The 11,362-nt window shown below is 39.9% G+C and overlaps 3 protein-coding genes across 10 annotated transcripts in view; all 3 read left to right on the plus strand.

Annotated features, from left to right (window-relative positions):
• Nucleotides 1–1,193, plus strand: part of LOC115244651 (lachesin-like) — a 29,847-nt gene extending 28,654 nt beyond the window's left edge. For all 3 annotated transcript variants that reach the window (XM_029822478.1, XM_029822480.1, XM_029822479.1), the window contains 2 exons: nucleotides 26–85; nucleotides 277–1,193. In XM_029822478.1, coding sequence (XP_029678338.1) covers nucleotides 26–85; nucleotides 277–401 — 185 coding nt within the window. In that variant the 3' untranslated portion in view covers nucleotides 402–1,193. The remainder of the gene's footprint in view (nucleotides 1–25; nucleotides 86–276) is intronic.
• A 1,202-nt stretch (nucleotides 1,194–2,395) lies between these two features.
• Nucleotides 2,396–5,467, plus strand: LOC115244656 (protein downstream neighbor of son homolog). Of its 2 annotated transcripts, none has more exons than XM_029822487.1 (7): nucleotides 2,396–2,660; nucleotides 2,738–3,381; nucleotides 3,467–3,795; nucleotides 3,892–4,100; nucleotides 4,173–4,376; nucleotides 4,471–4,657; nucleotides 4,726–5,467. In XM_029822487.1, the coding sequence occupies exons 2-7, from the start codon at nucleotides 2,744–2,746 to the stop codon at nucleotides 4,917–4,919; spliced, it is 1,761 nt and encodes a 586-aa protein (XP_029678347.1). In that variant the 5' UTR covers nucleotides 2,396–2,660; nucleotides 2,738–2,743; the 3' UTR covers nucleotides 4,920–5,467. The 2 variants fall into 2 exon arrangements, with proteins under 2 accessions (XP_029678347.1, XP_029678348.1); XM_029822488.1 differs by having other exon boundaries at nucleotides 2,741–3,381.
• Nucleotides 5,468–7,235: 1,768 nt separating this feature from the next.
• LOC115244604 (zinc finger and BTB domain-containing protein 14-like) overlaps nucleotides 7,236–11,362 on the plus strand; it is a 5,703-nt gene continuing 1,576 nt past the window's right edge. For 2 of the 5 annotated variants that reach the window (XM_029822385.1, XM_029822386.1), the window contains exons 1-5: nucleotides 8,886–9,008; nucleotides 9,767–10,011; nucleotides 10,371–10,762; nucleotides 10,918–11,127; nucleotides 11,277–11,355. In XM_029822385.1, the coding sequence (XP_029678245.1) occupies nucleotides 8,968–9,008; nucleotides 9,767–10,011; nucleotides 10,371–10,762; nucleotides 10,918–11,127; nucleotides 11,277–11,355 (967 nt within the window). In that variant the 5' untranslated portion in view covers nucleotides 8,886–8,967. Of the gene's footprint in view, nucleotides 7,575–8,742; nucleotides 9,009–9,766; nucleotides 10,012–10,370; nucleotides 10,763–10,917; nucleotides 11,128–11,276; nucleotides 11,356–11,362 lie in introns of those variants that run through there. The other 3 variants (XM_029822389.1, XM_029822388.1, XM_029822390.1) reach the window with 3 other exon arrangements.

Consider the following 11,362-nt stretch of genomic DNA (forward strand, 5'->3'; position numbering starts at 1 on the left):
AACTCTATCCGATATCTATTTTCAGAGATTAAAATTGGTTTCGAGAGAGCATCACGTGGAAAAGATCACGTATCCATTATCGGTGGTAAGTAGAGCAAATTATTCTCGCGAACGATACTAACTTGATTGTCATAATATAATTTCATAATCTCTTTAGAGCTTCTATATGTGTGTGTGTATGTATGTGTATGTGCGTGGATTTTCAGCGCAATCGATTCCGCTGTCGCAGAACCGATTTCGCATTTTTTTTTCAGTGAAAAGATATAATTTTCGTAGGATTAGCCGAGGCTGCTCAAAGTTCCGGTGCCAGCAACGGCGTCGAAGGTTTCTCCGGAAGTGGTAGCAGCTTGTCGCACATCCTATCGATGTTTTTCTTCATACCAATACTGTGGCCACGGTGAAGAAGGCATCCATTACTGGTCACCGCTAAGCTACTTAGTGCCGGATGACTTTGTGCCAAAAAAAAGACAAGAATGTAGAGAGAATGTGCGAGTGCGAGAAAAGTACTGTAGTAGAGAACGTGTGGCAAAAGAGCGCTCAAAAGAGAGAAAAAAAAAAGAGAAAAAGAGAGAGAGAGAATGAGAATAAGATAATAAATCGGAGTCTTTAGTGCTCCAAATTCTTCCTACTTTCCTTTCCTACTCCCGAGGACATTTTTAGATCAATGGATGTTGTCAATGTACGCGTCGCTTTAGATTCGCTTTTCGCGGATCGATCGAGTAAGCTTGATTCATACGACTCGTATAGCCATCGCCAGAAAACAGACCGAATCAATAAAACATTGTGCTATATAATTTTGCCATTTCAACATACTTTATGTTTTATGCTAAAAATATTGTACAGCATTCTCTTTCAGAACACGGATATTTCAACGTTGCTGCAATTTTTCGAGGACGTTAAAATAACATCGCGGAATGTATTTGCAATTATTGCAAAATATCTTTGCAATGTATAATCTTTCATATGGATAATCGGTTTTGACGGTAATTGTACGGATAGTGTGAATCAGACTTGAACCGTCGACACGCGAATCGAGGAATTCGAAAGGGAGGGATTCGCCATCGCGGAGATGCTTAATGAATCGACGATAATAATCAACGGTCATTTTGTCATTGATTTATGCGCTGCTGACTGACTTTGAACGTCGGAAAACTTTGATGTTTCGAAATAAAAGTAAGGCTCGAACGTTGTACTTTATTTCGCGTTTAATCATTTCAACCTACTTTAAGCCTGCTTTTTAGGTAATTATAATATATATCATGCAATCTATAATTCGCAACAAAATTTAGGACAAAATTTTATTTGTAATTTTCTAATGTATCCTGATATATATTTTACATATTTATGTATTTTTATTTATTTAGATATTTTCTGTATTATATGACATAAAATTAAGAATAAATCTTTGTCCTATATTAGGATTTATTTAATCCTTGCCATGCAATAACTAAAAATTACTGCATAAATATAGAATTTATTGTATAAATTTAGAATATTATATAAAAAATTATATCGAAATTTACATATAAATTCCTGAAAGATTTGTCTCGTGCAAATAAATTCAAATTTAATACTGTACTTTATTTTCGTGCCTGCTCACAAGGTGGCGTCACCTTCCAGTATCTTGTAGCGAAATTATAATTCGGCGGGAACGAGATATATTTCTCCGCCATATTGTGCCGTCTCGTTAACAGAGAGAAACCTGAGAGACGTCACGGTCCAGTTTTAGGTGATTCCTCAAAACAATACGTCCTTTGTGGACATTGAATATATAGCCGATGTCCACAGAAAGCGTATCATTTCGAGGGATCATCTAAAACACGGGTTGTGACGTCTCTCAGGCTTCTCTCTGATCGTAAAGATTTATTTCTTCACACATACATCGCTTATATGTTAAATCAGATATAAAACTTTCAATGTTATTTTTGGTACTAAAAAAGCAAAAAATAATATTGATGCAAAATATACATACTTGATACATAATGGTCGACGCAATTTTCACCGAACTTCGATGAGAGCGTGATGTAACGAACGGGATTCCGCGAACACACAAACGGATCGGCACTGAAATCGCGATACTGTCGCACAATAGCGGTCGCACGCGATGTTTAACACGTTACGGGCAATGTTTAACACTTTATAAGAGACACTAGCAATAATCTTTCGCGCGCAGGACTCACTTTTCGACAGTAATCGCGAAAAAAACGCGGAGCGATACAAGGAGCGATTCGTGGACGCGATTTTTGTGAAGGATTTGAAACTGTCGAATGAGCTACATTGCGATTCTCGAAAGTATCGAAGTATCGAAGTATCGAAGTAACGAACCAATCACATCGATCGGCTGAGCATCCAAGCCGAGTTCACACGTTACATTTTCCGACACTGCTGTTGGTATCCCTGACAAGTGTTAAACGTCGCGTAGTAATTTTTAATTCAAGTCAGTTTAATGTAACCTGTTTATCAATAAGCTGATATTTTGACGATTAATTGACATTGATGAATGATCGGCGAATAATAAAGAACAATGTGTATTTTTTTCTCTTTTTACAATAATTTTAAACGGACTAATAAACTAATTCAATTGAATATTATTCTTGTAGTAAGAAATTACGGTTAGATTTTTAGATAAACTTTTGGAATTGTTTAATAATAACTATTATGTAAGTATAAAAATTTTAATATAACGTGAGATTGATTATATTTTCTATTATCTCATATATATAAATTTTTGACACAGCAGCATATGACAAGATTGACTTCACACACAACAATGGCAGAATCGGGAAATACAAGCACATTAGAGTGGACGCGTCCCGATCAAGTGATGCAATTACATCGTATGAAGTTAAAGAAACGCGCACTTCAAGCACGTATAAATAAAACAAATATTAACGCTGGGGAAGTTCAATGTAATGCTACAAAATTAAATGGAATTAATTCCAATAGTAGTGTAATGCAGCATGTACCTCAGAAACGTAAAAATCCTTTTGCAATTAATGAATCGTGCAAGAAACAGAAGAATATAACGTCAGCTGGATTGGAAATAAGTAGCGACAACACATTGTTTGAATTACTAAATATTGACGTCCAGCGAGGGAAGCAAACAATAGATTCATCTGTAAACAACTCTTTAACTTTCGCCAATGTTCTTTCAAAATTGGAATCCACTAGTCAAACTCCTGATGAAAATGTTCCAAAGGGAGAAAAGCATATACCTATAGATTGGACGTTAAAAACTAAAATAAGATTTATGTCTCCAAAACCTTTTCCATGGAATGGCAAACTTAAAACAAGCGAAGAGGCATCAGGTACCACAGGATTTGTTAGATGTCTAGACATTGGAGAAAAAGAGACAACTTTGGATACTAGTCTAAACGCAAGGTTGGTTTTATTAACTTTGCTCGCCTAATTTTGTTTTTTTAATGTTTGTTTATTATTAATAATGTTTGTTGACTATTTTGATTAGATTTCATCAATGCTGCTTGATATGGCAGCATCCATCTTTACCATGGTTAGAGTTATTCCCACGTTCTGCGGGCAAAGTGAGCGCTAGCCTTGCAAATAATATATCACTGGTAAACAATCAATGTATGAAAGATGCATTGCACAGAGAATGGTGCGATAGCTTCAGATCATTGTTTCATTTGCTGCGAGCAAGGCAGTGTCCATACTTTTATATATGCGCTAACACATTTACAGTACTATTTCGTGCTGCTGGTATCTGTGGATTGTCAGAGATTCATGCTCTTCTAACACCTACTACACGTGGATTTCGTCAATCATTAAAACAAGAAGGTGGGAAATTCTGTTCATTTATGTATTTATTTATAATATGATCAAAATTAATATAATTTAGCTGTGCCATCAGTTGTTTTCCTTAATATTTTTCAGAAATAGAATACTCTATGCCATTAAGGAAAGATTCTAAAAGACGATCCGATGGGGGAGATTCCGCTACTATGACTACAGATGTTATGTCTAATACAACGAATCATCAACAAGATGATTATGAAGAGGAGGAAGAAGAAGAAACTCAAGATGCATGGCTCAAAAGTCTTGGAGTAGAAAATTCAGAAATAAAAAGAATTAATTACTCACAGGTATTTATATATATATATTATAATTATTTATTGTCTAATATCAATTCAGTCTAACGTTGCGTTTTGTTTTAGACGAGGATGACTTTGGAGAAGGAAAGTGAAATAGATAATTTAAAACAATCGCTCGTCTTTGTAAAAGGCGTAGAGACGCAGGCATTATTCAACTTTCTAATTAATTGCAAATCGGCTATCGCGGCAACCGGTGCGTTAGCCGGCGTTCCTCCTACGCTTTTAGCTCCGACGGCTTTCCACGGTGCCACATTAAAAGCGCTTAAAGTATTGCATAATTTATATAAAAAAATACAGCTTATAATCAATTTTTTTATTATACACAACCACATACATTATTATATTACTTTTCTTAATGAAGGTCCGAGAAAGTATAGTACGCGTTGATAACGATAGATATTACTCTCTGGAACTGAAAGGACCTCTTTTGCCACATGTGTTACCTTCTCTCTGTCATTTGATGACATCTAGTCAATTGGAACAATATTCGGCAAGCTGCGCACAACTGGCATCCACAACTCCATTTTCCACGGCAAAGCATGGCACAGGTATGTGATATTCATATGTGTTGGCGCGAAATCTTGTGGACCAAATAACGAGAAGAGTTTTGTCATAGGTTACACGAGCGCCACGAAAGATGAGGATCGTAATAATGTTACAAAAGTACCCACTAACGTCTTTGGACAAGAAAATCTGAGCGATTGTGGATTCAACGAGGAATTGTTGAGCTACTTTTGCAATCCTGACCCGGCCAGGATAGAAGTCTTTGAAAGTTTTAAATTCTTCAACGGATTATATACCTGGTCATAATGACACGAATATTTTTAATATAGAAATAAACACGAATTTAAGTATGCACAGGTTTGTATTCATCAAATTTAAATTAATAAAAAGCAGCCTAGATATTTTGTTCTAAGTATAAGAACAATATTACATCGCTGGCAACATGTAACATTCATTATAAGGAACATACAAAATACACACGAACATACAGTTTGTTTGCTGTTGTATAATTGTATAATGTACATATATATGTAAAAAGTGAAATTTAAATTCATTTTTATTGACATGGATGTAATACTCGGCGCAAATACAATGTAAGACAATAATATTATCGACAAAGATAAACACATTATATAATATTATCGATATTAGATAAAAACTTTAGATAATATTATCGATATCAGATAAGAATGTTTACATCAAAAACGACATAACAGTACGATTGATGTGAATAATCCTGACAATAATTTTCTCTCCATTACAACAAAATCGACGTTATATTTTATAAATATATAAATCCTATCTTGTTTGATATTTTTCTATTTATAAAAAAAAATAAAATTTTACTATGTTTATACTATCATGGATATATATGCGTTTAAGAAAAGAAGGAAGGAAATTTTGATAAAAACGAAGAGATAGTTATTATACTAATTCAGTTCGATCCGATTAAAAACAATATTTTTTTACTCTTAGCATAATTTAAATTCCGATGTTAGAGTGTAAATTACGCGCGGTAATATCCATTAAAAAGAACCGTTCGAGGTCCCCGGGAACGAGGTAGGTGGGGTCCATACAGCGGATGGACTGCCCCTAAAAATAACGAATCGATATTCGCCCGCTGCCCCCAAATCAGTCGCCGGACTCGCTGGACTCGCCGGGTCACCGAAAGAGAAAAAGAGAGAGAGAGTCACAATACGAAAAATCAATTCATTTATTAACATCAGGATGTATTATCCCCCCTGTCGCGCGGGTTTCGCATCGTGCAAACCGCATCAATTATACCCAGATCACCGTACAAGGCATCGCGAGCAGCGTAAACATCACGATTCTCCGACGATAAACGGGATCGTTAAAGAAAAACGTGTCGTCCCCGCATGACGGCATTGACAGGCGGTTGTCGGATGCGTCTGCCCGCGATATGCGCATCGGCAGAATGCATAGACGGCAGTCGGTCGCGTAATCGTTTACGTACGGGGATTACGTCAGTGCCCGTGTCGCCGTATTGCGACACTACACCGAGCGGTTTCATGTTCCAAGGTCTGCCACGAGGAGCGGCTCGAATTTTCGTTGCGACGCCGTCCATCGTCGACGCGCTTCCCAGCCGCGTATTTTTTATTTTCGCAAATGAATTTTTGCCTTTTCTCCTCGCGAAGCGGATATCTCGCTCTCGAGCGGAATTTGAAGATGCTAGCAGAAGAGTACGCTTGTCTCGTAGACGACGGTTCAAATACACATACGTAGTATGGCCAAAAGATATACACTTGATAAGGAGATATATTAACGATATTTAATAAATAATATATTGATAAAATTTTAATAAAGCGTAACAGGATGAGACACACCCTCTATGCATGGGTTCATACATTATGTGCCTGGATATGCCTCGTGTCCTTCGGCTTGAGCTACCTATTATCTACCTTTATCGGTGTTGCATTATCGAAATGTCGATAGTCATTTATACATTAAGCAGATGTAAATTATGCGCGAATCGAGAATATTCTAATATCTCCCCCGTACACCATTCTTTATATACGCGCGGGGCGAAGGAATAATGTAAAAGAAAAAAGAAAAAGAAAAATTCGAGCTCGTTGCGCCAAGAGAAAGGAGTGTTGTTCTCGCCTGGCGAGAGGCAACCCCTTGTATAGGCGAGGATTCAGGGTGGATAAAGTCGCTGGGTACGTCGCGACGCGCCGGGCGTTGGTAAGGCACCCGCACGACGCGTAGCGAAGCGAAGGGGGCCGAGAGCACGAGGGGGGGAGGGGGTCGTAGCGGGAGCGAGACGGGTACACAACCGGAGAGACTATTCGATTCGAAGAGACAAAGATGAACGACGTGAAATCGGGGCTTGAGCCGAAAGAGAGAAAAAGATGGAAAAGAGAAGAGAGAGAGAGGAAGAAAGAGACAGAGATAGAGAGAGAGAGACGATAACTCTCCCTGTGGCACGCATTACACGTACAGTGCGCACGTGTGCGTATGCGTGCGCGGGGGGTTTCGAGAGGTCGGCACACGACGACGACGACGACGTCGACGATGTGCACGACTACTACGACACCGCGTGGGGGTTGCACGAAGACCCCCTGGTGGGGTTCTGGCTGCCGATCCTACAGTCCCCCGCTGGAAATGATATCAGTCGCGACTCGGTCGAGGGAGCCCCAGCACGTCGTTACACCGTGTGCGCCGTGCCCCTCTTATAGTAATATATAATATATATATATATATATATATATACATATATACATCTCGATATATACGAATACCGCCCCTCCGAACGAAAAATATCGCGCTCATCATCGTCGTCCGGCTCCATCGCTACGTCTACCTGCGGGGAGGCCTACCTGCCCTCGAATACGCCGAGGATACGTCGCAGCCAGCATCCGGGGTGGCCGGGACGACGATCCCTATTCGACGAATCGGTCGCGAGAGATATCTGTAAGACACCGAATAGGTACGTGGCCAGAGGTAAGCCGCGCCTTCGATCTCGCCTTCGTCGCGTTTCCCTTCGGAGCGCGTTATCCGAGGCGCGACGTCGACGTCGAGGCGCGGATATTAATAGAGCTCGGCGAGAGAGAGGCAACATGGGGCGAGCGGGGCACCGGCGTTGCGCGGCGACGCGATGCGACGCGATGCGACGCGACGTCGAGCGTCTCTCTCTCCTTCGCGCTAAACTCGCGCATTCCTCGACACGTTAGTCACGTGTATAAGCCTCGCTCTCCTCTGCTTTTTGTCATTTTCCGCGTTCCCCCTCGCCTATGTATATACGCAAGTCGCACGTGAGCGACGCTCTATCGGCGCACTCGCGCCGTCAGCATCATCTCTCTCGTCGTTTTCTTCGCTCGAATCAACGCTCTTCAACTTTTATATATATATCAACGTCTCGATCGGACGCTAAAACGGAAATGCTCGTGGTCTCAAGGCCTTCTCGGGACTTGTCATTTAAGGCAAAATTATTCGAGCGATGATTCTATGAGCGCTGACACGATTAGTTTCGAAACGTATATCTATATCAGGAGCGACTACACACGTGATTCTCTCCCACTGTTGACTTTTGCTCTCTCTCTCTCTCTCTCTCTCATCTCCTTTCGTTCAATTGAGATTTTCACGTACATAAATTCCGCGAAATCTTCCTCGAGCGCCTCTTATTTCGACGAAGTAAAAAAAGAAAAAAAAAACAGAATTCATCGTTGCAAAACGACGAAGCTAATTGTCTTCGCTTCGCGAAAGCATCGTCCATTTCGACCGAGCCACGTCCATTCGAGTTTCTTCCGGTCGTGACAGGATGATGGAAAAAAAAGGGTGCGTTTGGCCAATTCCCGAGTACGGAACGGGAATCCCTTGGAAATGCGCGTGGGGGGGTCCACCAACAAAATTATGGATCGAGGCAATGCGAGGGTTCACGACTGCGCATGACTATCCGTCTCGTTTACAGCCTAGTCGTATACACGCACACGCGTATACACGCACACGCTGAACGCGGTCCCTCGGTCGTATACTGGGTAGCCCTCCTGGAGAACTTTCTTTCGAGACATGTCTTTCTCGAGCGATATTTCCATCCCTGCCAGTTTACCAACAACGTCTGTTATGCTCAATTCACAAGGGTAATTCGTTGTTATCGTGGAGATCGTAAATTTGCGAACATCGTTGTACAGAATTACAATCGCACAGAGGGCACATATGTTTACAAAAGACAAAAGATTCGAGGAAGAAATCGAACTGCGTGTTTTTAATACGAGATCCCGAGACATTGCAGAGTCGGAAGTGTCCTCTTCCAAGGTGAGCTCGCGCGGTACCAATCTTTACGTAGACTTAAATATCACTGTCGGAATCGTCGTGATTTAATGACATTTAAACGGCTATGGATAACGAGTTCCGCAATACACAATCGACTAGGAATGTGTAAGTGTATTCGTGAATATGTCTGTGTACGGAGATCGGAATAATTGTGCGGAACGTGTCAATTAAAACGACACGAGGCCCCCCGTCGCCCCCGCGTCACGCGACTACACGCGACCCACGACCGCGATTATTTCACTTATGATGCAACGATTACGGATTGCGGAAGGCGAGGATATTAATATTCCGCGTGTATGACGATTAATAACTACTGTCTACTGTTACGATAATAAGTGCGGCATGTTTGCGCCGCATTTACGCGAGTTTATAAGTTACACTCGATTAAGAGAGAGTCTTCCCGCTCGATTATGATATATCGGGAAATATATTTTAATCCGCAATTCTAATTAATAAGTGAAAATATTCGAGATTTTTTATTTATTTTAGAGAAAAAAGTGCAAGCGATTTTGCCTTTACTAATAATATATAATTATANTAATATAATATATAAATATATAATTATATAATTATATAAATATTATATAAGAGCGATATAATAACAATAAACAAAATAAAGTAAAGTACTCTGAGTCATTCTAAGAACAACACAAAGTTGCATAAAACAAATATTTTTAATGTTATGATTAATTAAAATTGCATAATCCAACAATACATAACGATATAATAGATCGTTGATAATTCGAGAATCACTTAGAATATTCTATCTATTATACATATTATGGGAGAACGTGTGTGTATATATAATATATATTGTTTTATACACAATTACAAAGAAGTTTTATGTGCATATAATATTTTAGGGATTCGATAATACTCGATAAAAATATGGGCGAGAAGACGTTCAATCTTACGTGGAACAATCACCTGGCGAACCTGTCGGGATTGTTCGAGGCTCTTTACAAGAGCGGCTCATTGACAGATGCAACGTTAGCTTGTCAAGGCGGCATGTTGAGGGCCCACAGGCTGGTACTGGCAGCATGTAGCCCTTACTTCGAAAGAGTCTTTAAAGAACATTATGGAGAACAACCCATCCTCATTTTAAAAGGTATACATCGATGACGTGCTTTAGCAAAACTTTTGTAACATTTCGATCAAACGGATACTTAATAAATCGCGTTTGCGAATTCACTGACGTTGCAAAAAAAAAAAAAAATTCGGTTTTGCAAGCCAAATCATTGAATACTCGAAATTCCTTGAACTTTTTATACAAGGTGTTCTCACATGTAAAGCTATTATGTGCTATGACAGCAGTACTCCATATACATATATTGCATAGAAACTGAAAAAGTACCATTGCTATTTTTATTTCGGAATAAATTAGCTTGCAATACTTTACACTATTTTTAAATTTATTAAGGGGAATTGTAAAATGAGCATTCTATACATTTGACATTTAACGTTTAGGCGTAGCCGTGGAAGAGATGGAATGTCTCTTGGACTTCATGTACAGAGGATCCATCGATGTAGCGGAGGAGCATCTACCCTCGCTAATAAAAACTGCGACAGACTTGGAGATACGCGGTCTCTCCGGAGAACAGAAAAATCAAGAGAGTAACCGTAATCTCTACACGAGGGTCGAAACGCGGATGCAACGATGCCATATTGAAACCAGAGTACACACTACCGAATATATCAAAGAACCATCGGTGATTCCTTTTCTACCGAAACACTCGACCGTTGATTCCATAGAAGACCATATTAAAGTGGAGGATATCGAAGTGGAGGACGACCCGATGGTAATCGACGGGCACGAGGATAGTTTCGACGAGCTTCCGCGATCCACGGAAACGCAAATTGTAAGCTCGGCCGCTTTTAGCTTTGCTCTTTTACCTCCAAGATTCTATTTGTCATTTGCGCTTGATTTTGATCCACCTCAGTACGGAGAGTCATTCTCAATTAACTCAAGAGGCAATTGTGTCTCTCTCGATGTAAATGTATCAATGACTTCCAGAGACGTATACCACCACCGATGTACAAGCGAGAAACTAGATTCAAAGGGCAAAAAAGGGTATGTGTAGGTCGTGTGACACGAAACAGCGACCCTTTGGAATCGAAAGACTCCTCGCGAGAATCGAGCTACGAGGATTCCTCAAGAGTCGTCAAACTTGAGCCTAATTTCAATGACGGATCCACGGATGTCGCGACATCGGGTGCGGTACAGGTGAGAATTATTTATCGTTTATGAAAATGTATCAGAAAATTGTTTCCTTTTCTCTGGCATCTCTTCTACTAATGTAAAATAATGCTTTTTCGACTCTAATAATTGCAAGATGGTTTCAAGACGGCACAATTGTAAATTTGCTCGTATAGGAAACTTCGAAAGGCTCGGAGGAACCGTCAAAAACAGGAATAAAGAGAAAAATTGAAGTCTTGAAGAGAGGAAACGAAGGGAAAGA

The sequence above is a fragment of the Formica exsecta genome, unplaced genomic scaffold (genome assembly GCF_003651465.1).
Source record: "Formica exsecta isolate Colony F162 unplaced genomic scaffold, ASM365146v1 scaffold826, whole genome shotgun sequence".
NCBI lineage: Eukaryota > Metazoa > Arthropoda > Insecta > Hymenoptera > Formicidae > Formica > Formica exsecta.